The following is a 14,059-nucleotide window of genomic DNA, read 5'->3' on the forward strand; positions in this document are numbered from 1 at the left end:
GCCCAGGGGTGCAACTCGATTCTTGCCCTGGAGCTCTGGTTGGTAGATGCCGCAGCAGTCACGTCAGAACAACCTTGTCTTCCCAATGTAACTCAGCTTCACCTCAGGAGGATGATTCCTGAAGCTTAATGGTTTTCTCCCCTAATCTGTGTTTTTTGGCCACTATAAGTAAGATTAGAAATGTGGTTCCTGTAGGCCATAAAAAGAGAACATTCATCATCACTGACTTTGAACTAGCAGCCCCAAATCAGGCATGCATATATTATGCTTTAGTCATTTCTTTTTGCAGACGTGAATGTTGGATAGTACTCAAAGCTCAGTCCCATCTGTATCAAAAAAAAAAACACCTGTGATCTGTGACTCACCCTCGCTGCAGCAGTTCTCTTTGGGGATGTTCCTTCTATATCCAAAGCTCAGGATAAGCTGCTTGACAGGGAACAAAACAGACTGGCAGTGAGATCTAGGCAAGAAACAAAAATCCATCTGTTGGAAACACTGCACGGCTGTATGTCAGCATGCTTTTCTACACTGATCCTTTGATCTTTGAAGTCTCATTTTTTCCACAAACTTCTACCGATTTGATTTTGTCTTCTCCCTGCAAAAGAAGAGTCCTACCTTATTAGAGATGCTTCTGGGGAACCAGAGGGCCAGAAATCTCATGACGTTGAATCTACTGCACATTTTACTCTATTAATTCTAACATCAGTGAAACACTACAGTGGATTATAAAAGCTAATAAATTAGCGTTGTGTTGAATACTGCTGATGCATTTCATGTTAACCCCAGTAGTGGAAACAAAACACTAATGGGATCCCAGCTTCAGCATTCTGATATGAATTGGCCATTACACCATTCCCAAAGCAGCAACTACAAACAAAATAGGTAGAAAAACACCCAGAAAAATACTGAGAGATAAGTTTGCTTTTGTGCCAAACACGGAGATTCTCTGCTGCTTGCCTTCATATTCTCTACTGCCTAAATGACAACACATTTCCACGTTCAACACATCCTATCCTTTAAAGCTTCCAAAGACACCATCCACTTCATTTCTCAACCCGATTTTATTTAAATGCCTCTCATTGTTCTAGACAGACACACTTGTAGCCAAGGGTTGAAAAGAACTGGCACTAATTGCCTGAATGGGTTCTCCCTAAGTGTTGACAGTACTACTAGCGTTTAAGTGATCCTAATACTCACAAACCTGTTGGTTGGTTCAATCTCCTGTAGACGAGTACATAGTTTGTCATCGTTCCCCCCCAACCCCTGAGATGAAGAACAAGTGAGCTGCACTTAAATCTGTTTTATTAGTTTGTATCATTTCCCCCCTCCTTTGCTCTTCCATATAAAGTCCTGCTATCATCTTGCATTATAGAAGATAATTACAAGCAATGTGCAGCTTACAGCTCCCAGGAGAACTATACAGAGGGAGGAGGGAGTGAGGAGTAAGCATGAGGATGCTTGACCTCATGAGAGGAAAAGCTACTGAAATTTTATGTCTGAAGAAGAGATTTTTGCAAGAGAATTATCTCACTTTGCTCCAAAAGAAAAAGCTCTTGTAGTAAAAACACAACTAGTTTTACTCTGGTAGTTTTACTCTGGTAGTAAGAATGTACTTATAGAGAACTTCACGTTCTCCATACATTAATGTATTTACACTCAAAATACATTAGTGAAATTAACCCATCCATGCACACACAACATTCACTGAAGGTGTAAATACTTCATTCCTTAAGCAAGACATCTACTTCAGTAGCTGTAGGGCAGTCCTCAACATCCATCTGCTACTAAGAATAAACTGGCTTTCTGCAAGCAGGTGGATTACACGTTGGTCTCCCTAAGCAGTTTATCTGCCACTGCAGCCAGGAAAGAAGTCAGACTGTTTAATCTGTATGGCTTTGCCTTCTTCACCACGCAGTCCCTAAGCGACTGTTTGAGACAGTACTATCATTTCACAAAACAAGAGGAAGAACCAAATGTTTGCCTGGTCTTATTAGCAAAATCATGTGAGTTACTATATGAATTTTAAGACTGTTCTTAGTGAAGCTTACTGTTATCACAATTTTTGTTGTAATTTCTCGTAACTCAATTAACTAATTGAATTGGGACATAAAGGAGAAAGATCTTGCTTATTCTGCTGCTTGTATACTCATTGCTTGATCTACAAACAGCAATCTGTATGATCAAGAAAATGGTTTATTATTTCAGTAAACTGGATACATCTCATGGACTTTGTCAATTTCTTAATTCCTCTCCCTTAAATATCAACGAGACTAGTACAAGCAGCACATAAAAGCAATATGTGAATGCGAGGTGCAGAAGGGAGAATATGACACATTTAAGATAGTCTTTGTTGGGAGAGCAGACTTGCCTGTGTATTTAAATGTCATTTACACATAGCTGTTGTCGTAGGGGTTATAACCAACTAAAATACCAAGAGCTGTGCTACTGAGGATGATTCTCCATATCCCTAAGACACAGCAGGTGCTGCACTGTTCAACAGCATTATATTAGTACACTCACTCTGCAAATCTGACCTCAACTGTGTAAGGCATAGCTCAAAACTTGCAACAGTGAGTTTTCCCACTGAAAATGCATTAGCACTGATGCATACCATACTTTTACCACCACCATCCCATTTACACTTGTGTTTTTTTGCATGACAGAGAACTGGCAATGACTAGTTTCAAATTAAAAAAAAAAAAAAGTAGCACTTTTTGCTTTGATTTCCTTGCAACATCCCAAATAGTGCTTTTGGGTTTCTGTTACTCCTATAGCTTCTCCCCTGCCTTTATATGCATTCATACTAAAACCCAGAATGTCCTCATTATCAATTTTGAAAACTCCAGCGGCAGACCCCAGAACTCAAAAGATGAAGGCACTCACCAGGAAAGTGCTGTACACGGCTCTTGATCCTGGCCACAGCAGCCATTCAGCTACAGCAGCAGGAATCTACAGCATTTCACTGGGGCCTTTTCCTGCTGTCCCCACACCCCAAGCAGAACTTAAACTGTTGGCTCCAGTCAAGAAGCAGGTCATTTAATATTACTAATCCAACAATGGGAGTACCACCATTCTTAAGTCCTTTAATTCAACCTTCATGCAAAACCACACAGTGAATTTGAGTCCAATCCTCCAGCCGTCAGCATCAGACAAAATTTTTTTCAGAGACTTTGTCAGAAAGTTATTCCGTGTTCAAAATAAAGAGATCGAAGTTCACCAGAATCCACAGACTGCATAATCGATCCCACCAATACTTACTATTTCATAAGTTGCTGGATAAGCTGGAAAAATCACTTGTTCAGGTCACCGATGCAAGTATTGAACACATTAAACATTAAAAAGCCACTTTGGTTTGTGATAATATGGCTGTAAACGTAGAGTCAAATAACAAACAGTACAAAAAACATTTAATGCAAAGTTAAATACAATACAAACTTTATTAAAAATAGGTTGCAAGTGAAATACAGTAGAAATGGGAAACTACAGCAGTTTTGATGTTTTTCATAATAATGCACAGACAAATATGAAAAGCACTTTTACACATATTCACACTTGACCCAAATGCCCAATAGCGGCCAAATCCACTCAACTGAAGGTTATAGATTTTTTTTTTCGCTAAGCCTTTTTCAGATTCTAGCAGCAACAGTAATTCAGCCACAGCATAAGTTTTTTTTTTTCCTAAAGAAAAATTTGTCACTGTAAGGCTGCTAGTGTTCTCAAGATAAATTGGGAGAGGCTTGCTTTTCCTGATTAACAGACATAGCAAGCATGCAGATCCTTCATTAACACTTTGAACCAGTTTAATCTTCTACTTCATATTTAACAGGTGAAACGGTAAAAGCACACTTTCAAATAAGAAACCTGAAATACGTAAAAAATATTTACACTCCAATTTTCATTAACTTGCATTTATTTATCATACAACTCTTATTAAAAGTGATTTCTTTCCTAAGGCAGTGAAAGTCTACCCCTTTGTATTTGGAAGTGTGCACAATTCCCTAAATATATATTTATAAGAGAACAATATGATACAGGAAAAAAAAATCATCTAAAGCCAGTAAAGGGCTTTGTCAAATAGAAAATTTGTTTGGAATCACAATATATATTGTCTTAACATCACACAATGAGAAAAACTCTGATGAGGTCCTTATTCCCAACATCATCAGCCACATACGCATAGCTGAAGACACCGTGGGAGGAAAAAGATTAACAATTTAAAATTAAATAAGGCTATTACAGTGTGAAAAAATAGCTTGAACTGCCAAAAATATTTTCAGTACAACAGTAACAGGATGTTAGTAAAGCCAGCTAGACTAAAGAAGAGCTTACTAGCACTGCTTCTTCAGCATGAGTAGAGATGGTTCGCTGCCAGCAGACCAGGTCTCACCAACATTCCCACTCCCAGCCAGCAGCATCATATATCCAATGCTTCACACTACAGTTTTTTTCTTTAATATGCCAGTTCACTTCTCCATAGGAAAAAAAAAATATTGCTGAACTGCTAATAGCAGACTGATCAATACCATTCTATTTCTAGTTTTTTTGTAACTTCTAATCTACCTTTCTCGGAAAACATACCTATCTGTTCTTCTAACCTTGGAACTGGAATTCCTTGTTCTTAACATGTTACTAACATTTTGGTCCTAGGGTCACTAGTGTAGCCTACTATCTATTGCTTATATAATTTTTAATGAAACAAATACCCCAGGTTTTTCTCATTTTCACATTTTCAAACATTTGAAGCACATGTAATGGGGATGCATCAACATACAGACTTTTCCATAACTACACATAAACTCCTACACAACCAGTTTAGACCCAACAAAGATGTAAGAGTAAAAACGTTTGATTCCAAGGCTTTACCTACAGAATGTGTGTTATTCCAATAGTAAATAACGGTAAGATCTGTGTCGATACGCTGATCGTTGTATGAACACCATACAGTATGTAAAACTTGCATATAAAGTCTTAAGGTGGCCCAGATATTGTTGCCTTAACTAACAACCTAAAATACTAATTTCTAGTGCACAGTTTAGTTTAGGCAGTTCAAGCTATTCTCACTCTCTCTGCTCAGCAGCTAAAACAAAAGTGTGTCTGTAAAACACCAGGAAACAGAACTTATCTTTGACGAGTGCTACTTAGTCTGGTGCACAAGAACTTAACCCCCCAAAACAGAAAAGAAAAGAAAAAAAAAAAGTTACCTTCACGTGATTCATATCTTTAAAATTTTACAGTGCTTTCATTGTATAAACCACAAGCTCCTGGCAAAGTAATCAGTTTTCTTGCTATTGCAACATCTCTAAATCTTAATTAACAGTCTTAGATATAGAGGAATCAAAGTCACTCCTTTCAGAAAATATTCATTTTCTGTTCATTAGTAGTGCCCCTCATCTCAATCCCTCAATTCAGAGATCTTCAGTTACATCTGATAAGGTGCTTTAATCTTATTTTGTGTTCAACTCATTTTCCAGTTCCATTAGTTTCCTAGAAGCTTTTACTTTATTGGATACATCTTGACCCTGTGAAAAAAGCCGCTGGCGTTCCCTGAATGTCAGGTTTTCTGGTGCTCCAGGTAAATCTGTATCTTGACTAGAAAGGGGAAAAAAATCATCGTTATAATTCTCATTTACAATATCCTTGAATATAGTAATTCTCAGTGACACGTATTGACTGGTAGCTTTTTTGATTACAGCAAAAGAGGCTTAGTTTAGCGTGCTGCAAGGTTTTGTTCTCCACACATACCTTTAATTTTGACATTGTGCTGTCATTTAGACAAATTATCAGAAGCAGCTCATGGCCATTTCTGGAATGTCATTACTTTCAATTTTCAAAGTGAAGCACAGGTGCCACAAAGGCTCTGTCTATATTGGCATACCATTACTACTATGGCTAAGTTAGCAAGCTTTCCTACAGCAGCACGTGCCTAGGAAAAAGCACTGGAATATAAAGCTGTTATGGATGTTTACTTCGTTGTAGCACTGAAATTTGCTGTTGTAAAGTAGTACTTCAGATCATCTAAAAACTTGTGCAGACCTTACTTGCATTTCATTATAACCCAAGACACTCCACAGACAGCTGCAGAACTCTTCAATAGCCCCCAGAGAAATGACAACAACCGAAAGTACTGCAGAAGTTAGCCACATCCCATGAATAAAAGTTAACACTTAACAGACTCCTGCATGTCACCTTTTAGATCTTTTGTCTCTTGGATCCCGATAAACTTCATGGGCCCCAGCAGTTGCTCCTGTAGATCCAGTGTATGAATTTATTCCTTGTGAAAAAGGAAGTTGAAGGACAGCAGTTACAACATAGAAATTTTATACTGTATTTCTTCAAAAAGGTGCAGTGCTTCTTTTAAGAAATAATCTCAATCTGGACTCAGAAATTAAATTTACAGGGTCATCTGACTTGTAGAATGTTTTAAAAACAATACTACTGAATTCCACCCCCTCAAAACAGCTGTAACTTTTTATTCCTGATTTTATTTAAGTCAGAACACATTTTGTCTAGATTATCCAGGACATACCTAATCATGGTCTTTAGCCTATTATGGTTTACAGCAAAACAGACATTAAAAGTTCAAAGAGACTGGTGGAAAGAGCAACACACTTCACTGTCCTGTAACAAGCTCTACAGGACATAAGTTAGTTGCAGCTGCTCTTTCTAAGAAGCTAAAAGTAAGCCATGATTAGTATATAGCATCTTTACAATTCAGCAATCAGAACTTTTGTCTCTTTAGTCTGATTGCATTAGCTGTATCACTCAGAAGATGCTCCCCCCCTCCTTTTTTTTTAAAAAAAAAAAATTCAAGTAAGTATCTTTCAGCACTGCACCTTTAGTTTAAGCTGATATAACTAACACACAGGTTTTGCACATTACATTAATTCTTTTTAAAGGCCACAAGACAAAACCTTTTCTTTCCAATCAAAAAGTTTACTAATTTAATCTGCATTCAAGACCATATTTTCAACAACTGTCAGGAAAAGAGTGAAAATTAAGTGCCAGATTTGTCTTCAGACAGTTCTAGTCTCAAATATTGTACGTGTTATGTCTTGTGAACCTTCTTTCATACAGAAAGAAATGTTTGCTTCTTCCACTGGTGTATGTAACTTCTTACAAATAAGCAATAAAAGAAAAGAGATGGTTTGAAGCTGGAAGACAGATAAATTTAGCTAGCGTGTTGTTAGCTAAACATTATTCACCACAAATTTGTAGCAGATCAAATCATAATAGGTACGCCAGGTGTATGAAGGCATTTTTTTTTCCCTTTCAGACATGGGTCTTATATGCATCCATTCAATACCACCCTTCCCTACTTTGAAAAGTGGATCCACAGGTTGTGGTTCACACATCCGCCTACTTTCTGACAGTAGTTTTGATTTTGGTGTTGGCTTTTTTTTTGGTTAGTTGACAGAGCCAATGGTTTTAAGCAACCCAGTGGAAGAAGGTTACGAGAGCAAAATTTGCAGAAGCGTGGTTTACTAGAGTTAGCATTCAGAACAGAGAAAAGCCATAAAGGACAGGAATGTAACAAGAGTCAGTGAGATGGGAGATGGTAAACTGCACAGTGAATTCTGCATTTTGTGCAAACGGCTTTGTACGTTACGCAGGCAGTCTTCATAGAAGCTTGAGCAATCAGGTGAAGTTAACCTGTTCTCATGGCTATTTTAAAAATTATGAAATAAGAGTATTCAGAATTAGTTGTATGGTTTATGAATTAGGTTATTATAGGTGAAGATCATACTACAGTTCTCCTTAATTGTTACCAAAAACCTAACCAAGTCTTTGCAGATTGTCCTTCTGATTGTTTTCCAGGAAAAAACGAACACACAAAAACATCACCGAACATTTCACTCTCCTGAGATTCATTTTTCCATAAAAGTTCACGGAAAGCAGGATTGGGGAATGCAATTAAATATGAAATGGCATTCTGTGTTGAGGATGATGGAAAGCAGCAAGAGTGGTGGTGACAGCTAGTGATGGATGGCTCTATAGTTACTTAATTTATTACATGTACAGCCTTCAAAGTGCCAAACTAGGAAGGGAAGAAAGGGTCTTTGGAAGCCTGTGTTGTGACAGAAGGCACACTTTACACTCAAGTCTGTTTCAAGTACGAATTTCTAGAAAAAGAAAGTAATTTGAAAGAAGAAAAATTCAGTATAGACATCCAGCACAGAAGTTCCACTTCAGAAGCCTGTTTCAGCATATCCCTAAAGGCAAGCTGGCAATGTAGACGGCCACAGTTTTTTAAAGAGAACCTGTATGTTCTGTATGTTTCTCTTCGTTCTTTAACTCGTTAATTCTGTGCCATATAAGGAGTTCAAAGCTAAACTACTTCTAATATAAAACAAAGATATGAGATCACTGGCTATGGGTTTATCAGTAGGCTTGCATGCATTATAGGTACATGGAACTGAATTATCTGCATCTGTAATGTACACATGGCAGATACTGTACAGTGTGTCTACTTATGGTCCTGTTTAATGACAACACACTGAAAAGCAAAACTTTTCCTTGCTTTCTTTTAAAACTTGGAACTCCTGATAAAGCAAGAGACGAGTGACTGATGGGCTTCTGGAATCCATAGGGACTCGTACATCAGGAGGTCTCACAGGCAATACCAGGGTAATGTTTGTTTTTCTTCCCTCTTTAAATGAATAACAGTATGAACGTTTTTTATGCAACTTGGGTGCTGTACTGACCCCAAACAGTGAAACTGGTAAGCGTCAACTGTATCAGCTGGGCAGTAAGTAGAGCTGAGCTAAACTACAGATGTTTCATGAATATTAAAGCTACACAATGCTGTGCAGGGCCTCCCTTTGATACTGGAAGCAGTCTGCATCAGAAGCAAATTTGTCCTGTGAAGGACAAGATACCTTGCTGGAAAATAACTTGAGCCTCAGTTGAAAAGGATGCAAGCAGGAAGCTGAGAGCATTGTATACTTGTATAGTCTCATACATATCCTAAATCATATTCATACACTACTGTAGCTGGATTAGAAATGCTTCTGATAAACGGAACCTATTTTGCAGCTAGCATGCTCCCTATGACCACAGAATACCACCTCTCTGATCGAAGTAGTTAAGTACTTTTCATAATGCATTTGGTGGCCAAAAAGGTAAACAGGGATGTGCCATACATAGGCTTCCACATCTGTCACCGAGACTTCAATCTAGTCAGCAAGACAGTCATTGAGCTAGAAGCCAGCATAAGCACCTCCCTTTGCTTTCTCGGGTGACTTACTACCCTTTCTACCCTTTTTTTAGAAGCATGATTTGACATGCTGGAATTGGTTGTGAAGACAGCTATTTAATTCTAACACAAGTAAAAAGATCAAACAAGGAGAACGTCAGGGGTATCATTCCCTTCAGAAGAATACAGAAGAAGAAAAACGCAGGGAAAATGCTAGCAGATGACACTAAACAAAATCTTATATTCATAACCTGCAGATAGTGTGGGATCCATCCATACACATATTCAAAGAGTAGAGTATGTAAGATTTCTCCTGCAACAGCAGGTTCAAAAAAATTAACATGGAACTTTATACTGGATCAGTGTTGAATTAATGAGCGTAGCTAAACTGATACTCTGCAGATAAAATGTGATGCTGAAGTTACTGGCAACTAGAACTCCACTCAAAATTTAACTCCGTTATGGTTGCCCACTTGGAGTTGTAAGAGAAACAAGATGAGGAGGCAAAGAAATAAGGGCGCAGAACAGAAGGGAAGGAGCGAGGCAAAAGGCACTAAGATTAAATTTATCTTTTTGTCCCTCTCTGCAAGAAAATTGCACTGTACAAAACTGAAGTACAGAAGTGGTGCTGAATGAATTAAACTTACTGCATGGTCTCTATGTCTCTTGGTGCTTGTACATTTAAGAACCTTATCTAGAAAGGTCATTTTAAAGCCATTTGCACACTCTAATAAGAGATAGAAACCTGGTACCACAACCAAAAGCAGAGGATAGCTCTGTTCACAAGCCCATTAGAAAAAAAGATTCCTGTGTTCAAAAAGACATACTTCCAAGATGCCCTGAGTAACCAATGGTCAGTCATACAAAACAAATCACTGAAAGATACAGAGTGAAAGCCAAAACCAACAGTACTTTGGATTGGTTGAGTAGTAACAGTTAAAACAATTTCTAATTCATTGTGTGCAAAAGATGAATTTTTACTTTTGAAGAGTTGGGGTAAGGAACAAGGAAATTTGAGAGATCAACACAATTAAAAATTGGAAGATTCGCATTAACATCTGGATTTAAGTTAGATCACCATAGTGAAAATAGTGATTAAGTGAAAAAAATCACAAAGGAAGTGATTCGATCTACAGCACCAGAGTTGAAGACACGAGGATAGTTCCGTAGAGAAGACTGATTTCATAGAGTCTACCTTTAGAGCTGCTGGCATGGATGAAACTCGGTTTGTTTGGTGGGGGCGGGGGCTGGCTTTTTTTGGCAGCAGTACTGTTGGCATTGACTGGAGATGACTGGAATGAGTTGGAAAGAAAGAGGCCATCTGAAACTGGGCGAGGCTGGCGGGAGGGCTGCTGTGGCTTAAGGGTGGCAGGAGGAAAGTCACCATAAGATTTTCTTGTGCCGGAGTACTTATCCTGACCTGCTAGATTGGAATCCTCCTCCTCCTCATCATCATTGTATGCAACAAACTTGGCAGTATAAATCGTGTCAGGGGAGAGGACCTGTGTTTTGAGGTAAGAGGTGTTTCGCTGAGGTGGGGGAGGAGGAGCGTTAGATGAAGGGGTTGGGGATGGGAGTTCATATTCCCGTGGAAGTGGAGGTCTGTACAGACCAGGCTCGTCAGGTTCCAGCAATCTCCGCTCTGCTTCATCATGCTGCCTGCGCCTTTCAGCCTCTAAGCGATTGTAATACTCCTCTTCCTGTCGCCTCTGCAAGTCCAGAGGAAAAAAAAAAAACACAGTAAGACAGACATTTCAGCCTAAGGAATTTAAGTTTTCCATCACTGCTACAAACATCTTTTTTGTCTCCTTTTTTGGCAATGAGCAATGCATCCATATGAACTCAAAGAATATTTATTGCTAGGAAAAAAAACACCATTCGTCCTGTAACACAGCATTGCTGTTATTTCTACATTTACTACTGCCTGTGGTAACTAAGGCACTTGCATAAGTAAACCAAGGGCAACTCCAGCATTTATTACTGAAAATGTAACTACAGTTAATAATGAGTATATTTACTAATGCTGTAAAGAATCTGTGGGAGAGAAAATAACTAAAATTAGCTACCATCTTAAAAAAGGAACTCTATAATTCTGCTGCAGCCTTATGCAATGTCAATTAATCAGAGTGTTGGAATAGATGGCTCCTAATGAAGCTTTGAGTATGATCAGCTGGAAACCTACTTTCACATAAAAATCCAATTACAAAGAACTTCTTTAAAACAAACATTTTTAAAAAACACATTTATAAAAAAAACATGCTAATGATACTTATACAAGGCTGCTGACTATTTAAATGGCCGTGAAATATCTCCTATGTATTTTCCATTTTAAGACTTCTACTGGTTTTAAACTTTATAGCATTTAATTTTGCTCAGCTCTTGCCTAAGCCACATTGTAAATTTATACAATGGTTTATTCTGTAGCTTGTTTGATTATAAATGAAAATGTGTATTTGGACACCATGAGTTACAAAAAAAAAAAATGTCTAAGCACAGAATAACCTCTGCTGGGAATATCTGAGCATTCCTTTTTGTTTTTAATCCATGTGCTTAAAAATATTCACTCTATCTGCTCAACACCCTGAGTCAGTTATTTTTAAAAAAAGAAAATCTGATCTTGTTTAATCTACAGCAAAAACAAGAAATTCATCTCCTTGTACTGCTCTCTAAAGCCATCAATGTGGTCAGACTGCACTGAGCTCTGAGTTGGTAGAAGCATCTTAGTTGAGATCTCTCAGTGAAAATCCTTTCAAGCATGTTATCCACGTGTCATTTGGTAGCATTGCATCACTGTCAGAAAACGAGACAGGCTGGTTTTGATACAATTTTTCTGCCAGCGAGCTGTTTTTTTTTCTTCCTACAGTGTATGTTTACATACTTGAGTCCAGATACACCTTCCTTCCTTCTCACCTATCACCCAAACGTCAAATGAAGTGCTTTACCTCCTATTTTTGAACAGTAAAGCTTCTCAACTACATGTATGATGTTCTCAAGCAATCTAGAAGCCTGGATTTTTAGAATTTGTTTACACAGTGATTTATCTGCTAAAGTTTTCTTCCTTTCTAGAAACCAATTAAGGAAGTTCTCTCTCCTCCCACAGTTGAAACGGGAAAGATAATACGGAGTACTCATCTCCACTCCACTGTATTTCATATTTTTTTTCTCTCTAATGCAGTTACTGCAAAAAATACTTCAAGTGCCATCTCTGAGACACAGCAAAGCCCAACACCACTAACTCAACCATTATACTACAGAAGTCACATTGGGGCTACAGAAATCCAGGAGATACAATTGATTTGTGCTGTAACTTGTAGAAAAGGCTCTGAAAGCAAGTCCTTTTTACTCCTGAAAACCTCCAGCTGGTATGCCTACTGTGTTATTTCTGCAATACCACTGACCTGTAGCCACCACAAATGGCACGTTTATTGAATCACCTTGTTTTGTATTGGTAAAATGAAGCCATGGGCCCAGACCTTAATTGCTAGGCTAGTGCATTTAACCCCGATGGCCCAAACCCGAGCTGTTACTGGCCAGGTAAAAGAGGAGAGGCCTATAAGAACTCCTGCAGCACTCAGGAGACCATAACCTTTTCTTCAGCCTCTCTCCTGGTTCGCTCCTCCTCTTGCTGCCGGCGCTCTTCTTCCTGCCGGGCCCTGTCTTCCGCTTCCCGCTTGCGCATCTCTTCCAGCTGCTGCTGCCGTCTGCGTTCTTCGTCCTGTAACTAACAGAGACAAACTTTTAATTGCCCATCCCTCACGAAGATAAGGTGGTTCAAAAAGCCGTAACACAATTATTTACATCTAAAAATAACTCAATTCAATAGAAAATGCTGTACTACCGATACAGTACAGTTTTCAGCTGTTGAAAGCATGCTTTACTACACTGTTTTCCTTAAAGGTCCCTACAAAAACAAAAGGGGGAGGGGGGGGAAGGGATGCACAGAACTACGTAAAAGCAAAAACAGACATTTTTAGCATTCGTATATGAACCCCTAGCAAAAGACTGATGTGACTCATGCTCCAGACTGCTTCAGCAATCAGTCTCATAGGCACAAAGTGAAATTAAATACTTGGAAGCAACAGCCCCCAACTCCAGCAGCCAATTGGTTTTTCATTTTGGATTAGTATTTAATCACCGGAAAATCACGACTCATTAGTCAAAGGGTCAATCCATTTAAAGTAACAGGCTCATTCAGCAAGTCTGCAAATAGTCTCAGGAGATAAATAAAATCTCCCACTGTATCTGCAACAGATGTGTTTTGGAAAAAACAGAGAGCAAGGCGAAGAAATCTTGGACAATTCAGATTAAACTGCTCAGAAGAACAAACGTCCAACAGACAATGCTATTTCATGCACGCTTGTGATAAACACTGCGCAGATAAGAGAAGTGAGCAAAAATCCAAACTTTGCATGGTTCTCTTAAGCTAACAGCATCTGCTCATGATGGGTGGGAGTACTCACTGGCACAATAATATTCAAAAATAGAAACTAACTGGACTGCATGCTGCTTTGCTCCTTACTGTGACATATGTTTTAAAGTATTTTTTTCTTTTTCATTAGATCTTTTCTACTGATTGGTATACTTTACTACACGCTTTATTTAATACTGCTATTTCTCTATTTCTAGATTTGTTTCTACAGTCCAGTTACATTTATACAGAAAGGGCCTTAAGGCACAAAGCAATCATGATAGTAAGAGAAATTTAGTTTTAATAACACTTTTCGAGGATAACTTCCATGTAGTTGTGTCGTCCCCCTGCCCTTTTAATTAAGAAGTGTGCTTTAAAGCATATGAACTTTGTATTAGATACTGTCCCAAGGTTTTCAAATCAATTTTATAATCAGTCCTAAAAAGAACATTTTTTTT

General features: G+C 38.3%; 1 protein-coding gene across 28 annotated transcripts in view; it reads right to left on the reverse strand.

Moving 5' to 3' along the window:
- Positions 1–3,406: 3,406 nt before the first annotated feature.
- Positions 3,407–14,059, reverse strand: part of AFDN (afadin, adherens junction formation factor) — a 130,257-nt gene continuing 119,604 nt past the window's right edge. For 11 of the 28 annotated variants that reach the window (XM_066994104.1, XM_066994094.1, XM_066994098.1 and 8 more), the window contains 4 exons: positions 12,780–12,914; positions 10,389–10,902; positions 6,187–6,271; positions 3,407–5,589 (listed from right to left, as the gene is read on the reverse strand). In XM_066994104.1, the coding sequence (XP_066850205.1) occupies positions 5,445–5,589; positions 6,187–6,271; positions 10,389–10,902; positions 12,780–12,914 (879 nt within the window). In that variant the 3' untranslated portion in view covers positions 3,407–5,444. Of the gene's footprint in view, positions 5,590–6,186; positions 6,272–10,388; positions 10,903–12,779; positions 12,915–14,059 lie in introns of those variants that run through there. The other 17 variants (XM_066994112.1, XM_066994108.1, XM_066994107.1 and 14 more) reach the window with 6 other exon arrangements.

This window comes from Anser cygnoides, chromosome 3 (assembly GCF_040182565.1).
Source record: "Anser cygnoides isolate HZ-2024a breed goose chromosome 3, Taihu_goose_T2T_genome, whole genome shotgun sequence".
Classification (NCBI taxonomy): domain Eukaryota; kingdom Metazoa; phylum Chordata; class Aves; order Anseriformes; family Anatidae; genus Anser; species Anser cygnoides.